At 43.6% G+C, this 14,767-nt stretch overlaps 1 protein-coding gene across 1 annotated transcript in view; it reads right to left on the bottom strand.

The window, feature by feature from the left end:
- The window catches only part of LOC121625907 (proton myo-inositol cotransporter-like), a 59,799-nt gene that overhangs the window by 6,159 nt on the left and 38,873 nt on the right, over positions 1-14,767 (bottom strand). The window contains exons 6-7 of the mRNA XM_041964226.1: positions 561-724; positions 363-483 (exon numbers count right to left, since the gene is read on the bottom strand). Of these exons, the coding sequence (XP_041820160.1) occupies positions 363-483; positions 561-724 (285 nt within the window). The remainder of the gene's footprint in view (positions 1-362; positions 484-560; positions 725-14,767) is intronic.

The raw sequence follows: 14,767 nt of genomic DNA, 5'->3' as shown, positions 1-14,767 counted from the left end.
CCGCTAGTATTTTTAAAAAGTATGTCCAATCTCAATCCTCAGAAGACACGTGGATGTTGGATTGTTCAATATCTAAATATTGTAAAGCTGTTTTTTTCTTTATATCTTTGGGATGGTAATCAGCAGTGGGACCTCCAGGGCTCAAACCAATCAATTGTAGGTCCTGAGCAGTTTTTAACAGCTCCTATTTGGATCATAATGTCAGGATCTGTGGGAGAACTGTGCTGTATCTACCCAGTATTTTCTGCTAATGGTTGGTAATGATAAACGATGATGGTGCCATAACAGAGGAGCAAGTTTTCCAGCAGCACGGGGTCTGATGTAGCTCAGCTCCACACTGAACTCTTGATGTTTGCACTTACTGGTATCTGGAGCAGGTAGAGTTGGCCATAGATGGGTCTAATGGGTGGAAGGTGACAGGAGGACTGTGCTGTGCAGACATCAGAAAACCGATGGCCAACAGACTCAAACTCAAACATGTACCTGTCGAGAAAAAAAAGAAAAAAAAAACTATAATCTGTAGACATCAGCACCTGATGTGGACAATCTGAGCGACTTACCTACGATACTGCCCAGGGTGAGCTTCCTGCGCCCCACTCTCTCCACCAGCCACACTCCCAGGAGAGTAAACAGGAAGTTGGTGAGCGTAGTGAGTCCAGCCAGCCAGATCGCCAGCCTGTCATCCCGCACTCCTGACATCTGCAGGATGGTGGCGCTGTAATACCTGTGGGACATGAAGACACAAGGAAATTAATAAGCAACTGTTGCTTGTCCAGTCTAAGAATGGAAAAGGTCCTTTTTTTATAGCTGATAACGACCTCAAGTATAAAAAAAGTTATTCCATATCAAGTCAGCAAACCAACCACAGCCTCTCTTTCTAAGAGCCAACCACTCATGCACCAATCACAGCCTCTCTACATGCATACCAGCCACTCCTCTGGAGAAGGGTTAGCATCAGCTATTATTAGTCTCTCACCAGTAAGTTTCAATGGCTCTTCCCTTCTCTCTCTCTCTCTCTCTACCACCTCTCTCTCTCTGTCTGTTCTCATTCAGTATAATTATACTTGCAACTCTGGCACCATGTTGCTCCATGTAGGCAGATTACCTCCAATCATCATCAACAAGGCTCTAAACAGGCTGCGATCAACAACACAGACACCTGCATGGGGTCCATTTCCCACTTCAGCTATGATGTGATATAGCTATGATAGAGGGAAAGAAACACGGACAAGTACACATACGATGGCCTCACAAACACATGCACCTGCAAAGACTCTATTTAAGGTGTGATTATGGAAATTATGTCTTTGAACGAGGGCGGAAAAAAACATATTCTCACCCACAGAGGTACGTACACATGCACAGAAACGCACGTGGAATACCTCAGAGAACACAAATACAGAGAAGATAATACTCATTAAAGAAAAAGTCTCCAGCATTGTCTGACTCTCTGTGTCTCTACAGGCAACTCAGAATTAGCATTCTGCTTTTCATCTCTTCAAAAGAATTGTTATCTCTCTCTCTCTCTCTCTTCCCCAAAACAAAGACATTCAATTGAGGGATTTGCATAATAACTCTTTACTTTTCTGCCACGGTATCCAGTCAGACAGAACGAGAACAGGAAAAGAAATGAGATGCTGTGAAATTCTGGTTTTTAAAAGCTTGACCTACACTCGCACAAGTCTTGGCGGGTAATGAAAGTCGCAGGCAGCCTTATTAGCCGTCTGCAAACTCAAGATACATACTAGCAAATGCATGCGCTGAGCGGACACACGCGTCCACATCAATGCATGCATGCACACCCAAAACCACGCAACAGCAGCAGCAGCAGCAGCAGCAGCAGCGGGAGTAAAAACTGGATTTCTGTTCTCAGCAGTGCAGCCTGCTGTGTTCCATCTCCAGCCCTGCATTTTACTGATTGCAGCAGCACACACACATGTACACACACACACACAGAAAAAACACAATGTTCTGATTTAAAAAAAAACTACTGTGAATAACAGCCTGCAGAAACAAAGTGATCATTTGTTTGACCAGTGCAACAAGAGGGGTATCTTGTCTTAAAAGCATCTCAGAAATGGGAGCTCAGACTTAAAACGCCCCCAACAGACACCCAAGGGGTGATCTCGAGCCTGTCTAGTTCCTGATAACTGTCATTACTCATCCTCTGCACCCTTGTACACTCAGAGTTCTCCTGTAAAAAGCAGTATTTTAGTAACAGGTGAGTGGATTGCAGTTCGCGGGAGAAAAGGAGGCAACATCTAGGGCACATTTTAGCACACAGTTGCGTTTCCGCTTGATCCGCGAAGAGCATCAGCATCATGAGTGTGGGCTTATTTTTTGCTCGTCATCTCACGGCGTCAATGAAAAAACGGTTGGAGACAAACTGAGATTTTGGTACGAGAGATCAATGTGTTAAAAAGTGCTGCGGCTCAGCAGTCTCATGCACATATTTCCAAAGACAGGGATACATCATTAAAATGGGTACACATAGAACACTGCGGCCCAGAAAGTTGTTCAGCATTTCTTTGTATATTCCTGCTAAAAAAATGCGCACTTTAATGAGCCAACTTCTTTCTTTGTGAGCGGAATCAGCCTGAATGACAATGATGCGTGGTTTATGCTGGAAATGCACAAGTTACATTTCAATTGTGGAGACATAAACTGGTAAAAAGTGAAAAAGAAGTTAAACTTGAATTTTTGTTTTTTTTTCTCCATGATATTGATAATATTCATGATCTTTCAGGGTTTTTTTTTTTTGCAGTCCTGCAGGCCTGAATGGGACGGGTTTAAGCCATCACCACTGATAGAAGGTGACACCCCTCAGTCTGAAACACCCACTACATGTCAGCTATCAACACACATCGCAAAGTGATATGAAATGATCCGAGGCACTCGAGCAGGACCTGAATGAAACCGACCTCCGAGGTAGTTCCAGATGTCTGATAAAATGTCCAAAAATATATATTTTCGCTTTGATCCTCTAAGACACAGAGCAGTCTGACAATAAACCTTAAAACCCCCTCATCCATCAGAGCTGAGAGTGGGAGGCAAAGGTAAGATCTTTCATTAAACAGTCACACTTGCTCAGACTGGGAATTGGCTTTAATAAGAGGCCGTCTGAGGGAGCCAGAGGTCAGTCAGGTCTGGATTTGCTCCAATTACCTGGACCGCAGTGAGCTGTCCAGCAGTCATTTTCCTAAAACTGCGCTGAGAGGATAAACAGTGAAAAATGATGCCATTACGCAGCCATTCTGTGGCTCTCGATACTGAGGATTACCTGAAAGGTTAACGCTTTTTTACAGAGTGGTCTCGCACCGCATCCATCAAAATCCAGGCTGACTTACTCTGAAAGCTTTATTTTCCCTCTTCAATAACTTTATTCAACAAAATGGCCTGCAATGGTGAACAAAATGCCAGTAAGCAGAACAATCGAGAAGAGATAACTGACTAACAGTTAGCTTGCTGGCTGCTAACTAGCCCTTCAAGTAGTCAATGCATCACCAAGCGTAACGCATATCCCTCAGTTACAACTGCACATACTCTATTAGGACCAACCTTCCACATTAGAAAAAACACATAGAAGACTCATCCACATGAGAAGAATGAGTTATCAGTGCCAGTTTACACACAGCCAATAATATGTTTAAAGGTCAGAACCCCAGTGCTTTGGTAATAACCCATGATGATTAGCCTGTATTCATCAAGTCATTTTAGTTTGACCCGTATGAGTGATAATTTTTTCCTGTGCGGATAAAAACATACATTAAAGAGGCTGAGGTTGAGTTTGACACACACACACACAGAGAAACAGATATGTCATCTTTCTATGTCCCACAAACACACACACAGACACACCGACGCGCACAAACACACCCACTGTGTTTTACATAAGAGACCCTGTGGAGCGTCGGTGCGAAACAAACACGGGAAGGTGTGATCTGCCCCTGACCCCGGTCTAAAAATGGAAACATGGATCCACGCTCCTGTCACGCTTCCCTTCCAAACCTCTCATTCAGCGCATTAAAGGAGAGTGACAACGCCGACGTCGGCCAGGGAGAAAGAAGGAGGGAAAGGAGAGACCACGAGAAGAGGAGGGGAGCAGGAGGAGGGACTGAGATAGCTGTCGGGAAGAAATAGGTGAAGAGAGTGACAGAGAAAATCTAATCGCACTAACGTGTTTCACAGGTTTTTTTATGTATCCATTTTAGTTCTTCTATCGCATGTCACTAACTTGTCAGGTAGTCATTTACACCTATCACCAGCATAAGTGGAACAAATCAAATCCCTGCAACCAGACTCCAGCCAAATATTGTCGTGTTTTTATAGAGGTGGTCGCTCTGTCAATGTCTTTCTGTCAGCGTCTCCTTCACAGTTCCACTGAAGCTGGAGACACAGCAGACGAGTGAAACACTGAATACAGGCCTGATTGCCGTTAATCATTGGCTGATTTACATAGATAATAGAAATGTTTGGCTCGACACTATCTGCCTCACTCCGTACTGTTCTTAGCCCGTTTCACATGGCTGCTGGTGAGAGGACGGCTCTGACTCATGGCTGACATTTACTGACACATTGCTGGATCGTCTTGGAGGCTGTTGACTCTTGGGAGTACGCAGCATGAGGTCTTAAAGGACCGCGCTGGTGGCTTCATATTTTTTAGACCATTAGCCACAAATTATTCACACTTCACTTTTCTGCAAACCACTTTCCAAAGTCTTCCATAAGTTTTGAGGTTGCTGACAGACACTGTTTTCAGTTACTTGCATCATGAGCTGATTCCAGTGACTCTTCTAACTGGAAAATGACAGCACAGGTTGTTTGTTTAAGCACTTCAGTACTGTGATAAAAGTCACAGGATATTACAAATAATATGACTTACTGTGGCTGCGATAACAGGTAGAGGGTTGCAAACATACTCATAGAACTGGAGTTACATCCAGTAACTGCTATTTTCTATTTTGTTTATCTCAAAGCACACAGCTCCTATTCACATAACAGTAGTAGCTGGAAATGCACAGTATTTTGCTTTGATTTCCTTTGCCAATTTTGGGGGAATTTGGTCAAACTTTATGCTAAGTTTAGGTGGCACATGACAAGTTGAATTACTGTAAACCTGTAATATAGTGTATGTGTTGATAGACTGAACTAATCTTTCCAGTCATTGTGTTCAAATAGTATAGCTACAATGCACAGCAAAGAAATGGGGCCTTGCTACCTGATGAAATGACTGTCAATGCACTAATATAATCACTTCTTCCATTTTGCCTGTTTGGCTCTCTCTATTCCTTCAAAGGTCATCACTGTCAAGACTGCTTACATTTCCTCAAAGCTGCAAATTTGCTAGCTTGCTGTAGCTGAACTCTGACTAAGGTTCAAAATGTTTGTTGTCATAAATGTTGATGTGACTGAGCTAAGTTGAACTGACCATGATCTATCCTTAACCTTAACCAAGTCGAAGGTATGAAGGCTTATTGCTATTACATTATTTGTAATTCATGGGCTAAAACATGCAAAAACACGGGTATGGTGCTGTACCAAAAGCTCTCTTTGTATTACAGAGCAAACAAAGGGAGCTGCCTGACTGACAGAGAAGGTCATGGTGCTGCTGGAGCAGATAATGATGAGTGATGACAAACCTGTGTGTGAGGGTGTGAAGGGGGACTAGAGGGAAGGTTTCTCTAGTCCATAAGACAGAAACGCTCCTACAGAGTGCTACTTATTGACAGAGCACTGATCTAATTATGTAACTTAATAGTATGGATTTAGAGGGAGTTGGAGACAGAGGGAAGGATCCACTGTAATGCAACAGGGAGGGAGAGGAAGAGTGAGGGAGCAAACAAGTGTTAAGAGTGTGTGCGTGAGTGGGTGCAAATGAACGAGCGAGCGTGTGTGTGAACAACTCACTGAGTAAGAGAGAGAGCAGGAAGTGAGAAAAGGATCGAAAGGTGAGAAGAAGAGTGAATGGCTGGAGAAAACAGAGAAGGAGGGATGTGGGTGTGAAAACGGGAACAAATGGACGGACAGGAAAAGATGTGGCTGGAGAGGCATAAGGAGAGAGAGAAGCACACATGCAGAGATGGAGAGAGATGGAGCTTCTCATGGGAACTGGCCTATTTTTCAGATGAATGCATACGAACACAGAGCTGCGTCACATTTCTGCTGTGGAACAAAAACGCTTAGCCCAAACAGGTAGACTGCAGATTGGATGTTCTGATTCAGAACTACACACACACACACACACACAAAGCACAAAGTGTAGCATCCGCAGATGTCTATCATCATCACGGAATGAAAACACAGTTTGCTTTGCCTGGCTGACCCCCAAAGAGTGTCAAAATGAACACATGTCCATAACCAACAAACACAAGGCAACGATTGTGCAGCAGCAACCAAACAGTGCAATGACTGCTCTGCATAACTCGGCCTGTTTAATTACTTTTGTGTTAACTTGGTTTGCGGTGCTCCCTGCTAACATGAGCTACATGAAGCTCTACAGAGACTTAAGTCAGGAAATCTTGCACAGTTAATTTTCATGGTTGCAAAAGGGGAAGGACCTGCACATTCATGGTCCATCCACACAGGTGTTTTTGTTCATTTTGTCTTATTAAACCTCTTGGGGGGTATGCTACCACGCAAGGTCGACACAGCCAGGCTTTCTTTGCATAAACTGGCTCAACAAAGCCTAAAACCCATATCAGAGATAACAGGTGCCACAACGTTCAGCGGTTATTAGCTTTCCTCGTTAACTCAGGTTTTCTTCATCAGGCTCTGTGTGTGTTCTCATAAAAGGGGGCGTTTGGTGCATCATTTGACTCTCCTTCTGCACAAAATGGACCGATTGCATGCCGCCTACTTCAGTCAAGAGGAGCAGGTTGTTATAATGGATAGTTATGAAGAATATAAGGACATTTTAGAGCAAAAACACTGTTGCTGCAAATAAGCTGTGAGGGTAAAGCTGGCAGGAAACAGCTAAGTTGATGTATTTGTTTCGTCCCATTGTAGAGTGATCTTAATTAAATTTCATACAGCATATTTAAACATTATACTCATGAATTGCATTTAGTTCTGACACTGTCCAATAATGACGGATACGTGGAAATCACTTTAGTTTTAAGCCAAATCAAAGTGGACCAAAAATATAATCCAAGATGGTCTGTAGTTGCTGCACCTTCGTCATTCTTTTTCTTTTATGGATGATCTGCTGTGTCAAACTGAAAGTGTTGAAATAACCTGAAGCAAACGGGAAAAACATGATTTACTACATCAACCAACTGAACGTGTGTATGGTGCTGTAGCATAAAACCACAACACGATGCGATCAGTGCATTGCTCATAGAGAATATCGTTAGAAAAAGATTTAGTGAAAGGGTTTCACTTTTTATAGCTGATTTAAAGCCGAAACTCTAAACAAAACCTCCTCCGGAGAAGGCTAGGCGTGCAGCATTCGTAACCATGGCGATCCACCGTCGTGACGTTGAAAGCTCTGGCTTCAGGCTCGACACACCTCGCTAACACATTCATCTCGGTTCGTAGTACAGCCCTCTTCTCAGGGCTGCGTGGGCGCCGACAGACTGTTTGATTGACCTCTCTCTCTCTGAGCTCCGTGGCACCTGTCAGGGTGAGTCAAATTCAATTTAGGCGAACTCTGACACACAAATCCACGCTGTTGTCCAAAAGCAGCGTGTTGACAGTGGTGACCTTTGGGGAAATGGAGAGCTAGACAGTCTGAGGCGAAAGACGCTTTTGTATCTGAGCTGTGTTGCATCATCCATTTTACTTTAACCCTCCGGTACAAACTGTCAGTCATGTGACTTTGAGTTCAGCTACTTAGACAGCAGATATAACCAACTACCTGGTCCTTCAGACGTCGTTCTACTCTAAAAACCAAATGAAAGCATATGGAGGCACACACTTTTGTTAGCGGTTGGGTCCACGACCTCAGTACCAACGTGCTCTGGGATGACTGTCATTTGGTTTTTGCTTGGTTGAGTAGCTTTTATTGTCCTGCGGATTAACCTAGCAACAAACGTTCAATGTTGATATTTAAGTTATGGTTGCTTGCTAGGTCAACGACTCGCAAAGGTCCAGTGAAACCCCACGAAAGACGTACTGTTAACACTGATTTAATAAGTGTTAGTCGTGTTGCCTGCAGCTAATATTTTAAACACCCTATTGGGAGCTGGCAAGCTGCTCACAGAGCTTTTATTTCCCCTCCTCGATTACTCTTCATTGAATCGAATTATGTGTACAGTATACCCTTGTTTTTCGCGGGGGTTACGTTCCAAAAAGAACCCGTGATAGGCAAAATCCGTGAAGTAGAAACTTTTATTATTTTTTTTACAATTATTGTACAATTAAATACTCTATTATACATTGAAAGAAAGAACAAACCATTTTACAGGCTCAAGCATTTGTTTCACAAATACAAGTACTTTAGAAACGTTTTTTTAACAAATAACTTCTGTACTGTACTGTCAAATAATAATTTTAATCATCGATGTGAACAGAAGGCTTCAAATTACGGAGATTAGCACCGCCCACCGCGAACCGAGTAATTGGATTAAACGGGAGAAAATTAAAAATGATTATGAAAAAAATACAAAGTACAGTCGGACAAATAGTGACTCAGGTGTATTTCACTGCTCTTCAGACTGAGTCGCTGCATCCTGACTCCGCTCTGCAGTGTTTTCTTCTTTTGAAGCCCGCGGTGCAGGTGTGTTTGTTCGGGAGAAGAACATAGTGATAGGCAGAACTCCGAAATTACAAGAGAATTTGCACGTACGTAATGTAAATTTGGCGAGCTGTTTTACGTACATGTACATATTAAACTGCAACGTTATTGAAGCACAGGTAGAGAAGAAGCGGAGTGACTTTTTAGCCAATCAGAATGCAGAACACAATGCACGATGCAAATCCGTGAAGTAGCGAAACCGTGAAAAGTAAACCGCGTTATAGCGAGGGATCACTGTAATCCCGAGAAAAGGAGACCAAAGGCTCAACATAAAGAAAACAAAGAAGAGAAGGTAGTTACTGTGACTGACTCGCATGCTAGCATGTTCCTGACTGGCTGGCGTGTTAACTGTTAGCTTGCTAGCTAGAGTAGTTTATTGTCCGAGCACTGTGGGCAGTAACTAAGTCACCAAAAAAAAACAACAACAAATATTTCATGATTTAACAACTTATTTAGGTACAGTATTATCTTATCTTAGACTATCTTAGACCTGGACTGTATTTAAAAAATCTCTACTGTTCAGACAAATTAAAGGCCCTGTACATGAACACAGGGGTTTTCAATCCCCTCACTGGCTGCACCTCTGCTCAGGCTGAAGTCAGGAAGAGCGATGCTGGCGATTATGTGAGGACACTAAACTGCAGGTGCTTACACAAACGGCAAAGGTGTGAGTTGACCTGCTCTGAAAAGCGCAAACCAACAAAAGGCTGAGGGAGTCGAACACAGTCCGCACACACCCACAGTCCTGAGGAGAGGCCTACTCAGGCAACATAAGTGACAACACTTGTGTGGGTGAATATAAACTCAAATTGAGCGTTTCAGTCTGGTCATTTTGCTCTCAAATCTCTGTGTTTTGCATGGCTTTCTATCCGCATTCATTTTAATGTGTATTATAAACATTGCAATGCCACTCCATCTAAATAATAAGCATGCCTCTCAAATGACATCTTGCTGTGCACGAAGCAAATGAGATGTTTGTGCTGAAGCGAGGGGTGCACGAGCATAATGTCTTTCTGTGTACATTTGATTAGAGGGAAAATTAGAATATTTCTCATTAAAGAGGATCTTGATGCGACTCCACCGGAGACAGTGGGGGAGGTTGGCGTGATTCGGCCGCGCGACGCTCGAAAACATACTGTACAAGCACACACGGGAGCGCATTAAAAAAAAAAAAACATTGATTTGGGCATTTCTCTCACCGTGTGCGCACACACACACTGTGCTGCAAAAGTGGGCTCTGCCAGCTCCACGCGCCACGCCAGCAGAGCGACCATGTAAAGACTGGCGTGACATTTCCAACATGACATTTGTCTGTGGGACCATCTGTGAGGGCCAACTGGCCTGTGTCAACGACAAAACATTTAACTGCACTGACAACAGCACCCTTCATATAATAGATGGATGCATACAACACCACAATGTTTGGTTTCTAAAGGCATTTTCCTTTTTTTGGTTTTCCTTTTTATAAACATCTAGAATTTTTAACCATTTTTTGACAGAACAGTCTGTGTTTTATTCTACTTCGGGTTACTTTCTGATCAACAGCCGCTTCATCTTGACTACACTCCTGTACGGCTGAGCGAGGGAAACGTGGCTGCGTCGACAATCCACAGATATTTTTGTCCCACCTGGACTCAGTTCCTTCCTTGTTCCCCTCTCCACTGACGTAATTTCACACCATGAACAGCAGCCTGACCTCACAAGAACAAACCAGACAAGATGTTGACTGCAGAAAATGAAAAACCTTATGATAAAAAGCATTTTTTTTGCTCGGTCATGGGACTCGTTCCGTTGGCTGCAAGCGCCTGATGCTGCTTCTTGAGGAGCCGAGACTCCCGAGCACAAACCTTTTCAGGCAGCATGCTTCGAAATGTACCAAAGGAACAGTGAACACAAAGCGAAAGAACACAGGCTTTCTCTTCCGCACCTCCTGTGCTCAATATTTCTTGTCCCTTTCCCTGTCTTCCTTTATAAATCTATCCTACCCTGCCTCTGCCTGTCATCTCCCTTAATCCCCCTCCACACCTTCCTCCACCTCATCACCATCAATGTCATCTCCCCCTCCATCCTCTTCTCCTCTCCTACCCTATCTGTCTCTTTTTCCTCCCCTCTCCTGCTCGATTCATCTCTCTCCGTCTTCTTTCCCCCAACGCTTCGTCAACACAGCCCGCTGACCCGCCCTGACACACACACACACACACACACACAAACACACAGCAGTCCCCACCAGCTCACAGTGACCTTTACATGCTAGATTATGTGGCTAATTGAATCAAAACGATCCAGTGGCTAATGTACCTAATTTGACCCACTGCTGTACCACGTTTTTCCGCATTTATGGCTGAACAACTGGGAGGGGAAGGTGGATAGAGAAGAAGAAAAAGAGGAGAGAAAGAAACGCAGCAGTGCCTGCACCCATCTACGTATCTATCTCTGTAATCAGTACACCTATCCGTCCCTTCATCCTTTGGCAGACAGTCAGGCGGGGAGGCATTCAGGGACACAAACTCATGCGGGCAGAAATACAAGCAGACCAGACACGCCACCTGACACTTCTTTGGTTCCTGAGAGATGTATTATTGACAAACACATCTCTCATCGCACAGGCATCTCGGACAGGGCCATAGTGTATGTGTGTGTGAGGGGTTAGGAGCGTATTCACATAACAGCCAGAGTCCAGAGAGACTGCGCCTGACACGAGTTCAAATCAACCTGCCGGAAAAAATAGTGCTACGTCGTGCGGCCATGCGCTCGTGCTCGCACGCCTGGCATGCGAGCAGTTATCCAGCAGTTTTCAGTCGGCCACATATTGTGTGTGTGGTCACACAAAAATCCTTTGATGTGCTGCAGACATACTTGACCTGCAAAACATTCCCATCAGCCTCAGCTGAACTAATTAGCAAACGTTAGCATGCTAACTTATACATACATGGCAGGAATCATACTTGTTCATTAGCATGTTTCTCATCGTCATCCTGAGCATTTTAGCTTGTTGACATTAGCATTTAGCTCAAACCACCACCACTCCTCAGTGCAGCCTCAGAGCCACTAGCATGACTGTAAATTAGCTTTGCTAGCCTGCAAAATCCATCTGAAACCATGACTGATGGTTATTTGATGGTCTAAACTGGTCTTTAATGGTCTTCATGGTAAAAAAAAACAAACAAACCCCCAAACAAACCCCCAACTCATCAGCTGCTTCTGATCAAACAGCAAAAATCATCACCGAAAAACCTACCACGAGACCACAATCATCATCCAGTCATGCAAACTGCATCATCTAAGTGCTCGTTTCTGCTGCTTCTCTGATGACCTTAAATTCAATTTGGACAGGAGTGTTCTTTTTTTTTCAGATATTGCAGTCTAATGATAGCACCACGTTGTTCTGTCGAGACTGTTCTGATTGGCTGCAGGGGCTGCTTGCATAACCATATTGAGTGGAGGCCATGAAAAGCAACACAATCCAGACATGCTCATAGTTTGTCAGCTCGCTAAGTGGCTGCATGTACTCTTAATAATGTTTTAGAAATCTCTCAAAATGATGATGCTCAGATGACCTGAATGACGTACATGACTAATATAAAGAGACTCATTTACCCACGACTTCCAATTATAAAAACATTAGTTTGGGTGAAATAATAATGTTGAATGTTGGTGGATTCAGTGGCCCGTGTTTTGCAGGGACACGTTCATCTGTACCTTTCCGCATAAATGCGTGTGATTAGACAGCGCGCTGCCACCACTGAGGAAACTAAAGTAGCACACAAGTATGTGGACCTGCACCAAATGTAATATGCAAGCAAGTATGCAGCTGAACAAGCACGGATCACCCGGCTAGCACCTCCGAGTGAGCTTGCTGTTGATCACTGCTCTGGAACATTTTTGTGTTTGGCAGGACACTGTGGTTCTCGTGAGCTGGATGCACACCACTCCGGTCGAAGTGGGCTGGCTCCATGGCACCCCTGCTCTGCCTCACAGCCCCTCTGTCACAGATTCTGACAGTCGGCCAGCCTCTCTGTGGCCCTTCTCCCATTCTGTGCACCCATCTTTTGATGGTTTTGTTGCAAAGAAAAATACAGTTTAAATCAATTAGGATATAATTTGAGTGCACGTTTTATGATGCTTCTGCAACAATTGAGCAGAAATAACTGCAACACTTATCTGAATATAAAATGACTGAAAAGAATCAAAAGAGTGTTAAGTGTTTCGGTGCATGTGTTGGTCGTACAGCAATCACTGTGGGGGACGCGGCACCATCTTGAATGGTGTATCCGGCTGAAAAGACACCGTACGTCCATGGCTCTGTGCAGAGCTGAGACTGGCCGTCCGCATTCACTGCTGTCTCGACTGAATCACGCTGGACTGAGCAAATCGCTTTCGAAATATCAGGAGGCCTCTCAATCGTCTGTGATATTTGACAGATTGGGATGTAGACGTGCAAACATTTCTCAGAGGCAGCGTGTGAGTCAGATCAGAAAGGGCAGATCTGTGGGACATGTGTTACTAACTACATCAGCGGTTGATTGTTTGTTCGATTGCAACTTGAGTTAATCCTTTTGCTCTTACTCCCTCACTGACCACCGGTCAGGCTCAGCTTTTAGTACGAGGCTCACTGAGGGGAGGACTTCAAGGGGGGCGATGTGCCAATACGAACTAAAATGTACAATTGGTGTGAGCATATTTGATGAAAAAAATAAATCTGTGAACTCCATCAATCCGCTCCTGTCGAGTTTCCAGCTTGAGAGGACGGGCTGTTAGAGCAGAGCGGCAGACAATATGTGCTTTTCTAGTTTGGTTTGCTTTTTTTTTTTTTCTTCCCAGTCTGCCAGCTCCTCTCACTGCCCTTTTCCTTCTTTCTCTGTGCCAGCCCGGCGGTTTAATCAGGGAAAGCAGCTGGGGACGGGGAGAGTGGAGCTTGTCTCTAAGCCCGGCTGATTTACTGGCTCCCCAGACCGCCTTTATATCTCCCTGGCTAACAGGGCAAGCCTGCCAGCTTCGCATGGGAACAAAAAGGCAAGTGGTAAACAGACAGGCTGGCAAAGTACACAGAGGTAAGAAGCACACAGGATGAGTGACAATATTGGGAAAAAAAAAAAAAAAAAGAAAACGTTGTCCAGACTGACATATGGCACAGACATGGATGGTAGAAGTCACCATGCAGACTAGACTAAAGACAAAAAAGACAATCTTGCTATCAATTTTAAGACTAGCTTAACATTGATTAATGGTAAGCAGCTCTTGATTAATGACCACAGACTCCTTTTTGCGTTGCATGGAGGAATAATAAAAGTCCACAATACAGGATGTAGTAATGAGATATAAATAAAGGTGAATACACTCTATAGTGGACTATAGTAAAGAGTGAACAGCTTTACAATAGACAGATGCTGTGTCCCAGCACCATAAATACTCATTTTAAACTGTATGTACTAAATACTGTTGCTATATTTTTCAGTTATTATGCAAAAAATCAATGCACTTTTCTATTTCTATACTTAAAGGAAATGATGTAATATGTGTGCCACCTGACATCTATTAAACTGTGACATTGGAATGCTGATTAAACATGTTTTTCCAAAGATTTTGTACTTATTTTGTTTTTTACAGTATACTGCTGTCTCATCACCACCCAAAAATGTATTTACTGTTTTTGCTGTGTGTGTTTCTTTTAGCACTGTATTGGGACAATAGAGTGCATTGACCGAACACTCAAAGATCAAATGTTTTTTGTATGCATGCTGACTTGCTGAGCGAGGGAACACACACACACTGAAAAAAATTATGCTTGGTTTTGTACTTTTTACAGTGTGAATGAATATATTTAATAATATCGGCAAACTGCTTATAATTAGTGTGTCGCATAAAACGTCCCCGTCCTGCGCAGCTGACGGTCCCTTGTCTCTCTGTTCTCGTCTCATCTGTCGCTTCTGAGGACAGTCTGTCTGCAGCGTCAAGCCTGTATTGATTACAAGATTATCTCGACGTAAAGTCTCCTTCAATTGCACCTGCCCAGTCTCTGCCGTCTGAGATCTG

This window comes from Chelmon rostratus, chromosome 22 (assembly GCF_017976325.1).
Source record: "Chelmon rostratus isolate fCheRos1 chromosome 22, fCheRos1.pri, whole genome shotgun sequence".
NCBI classification, from domain to species: domain Eukaryota; kingdom Metazoa; phylum Chordata; class Actinopteri; order Chaetodontiformes; family Chaetodontidae; genus Chelmon; species Chelmon rostratus.
Note: the sequence above shows the minus strand (reverse complement) of the source record. Positions and strands in the feature narration are given on the sequence as shown.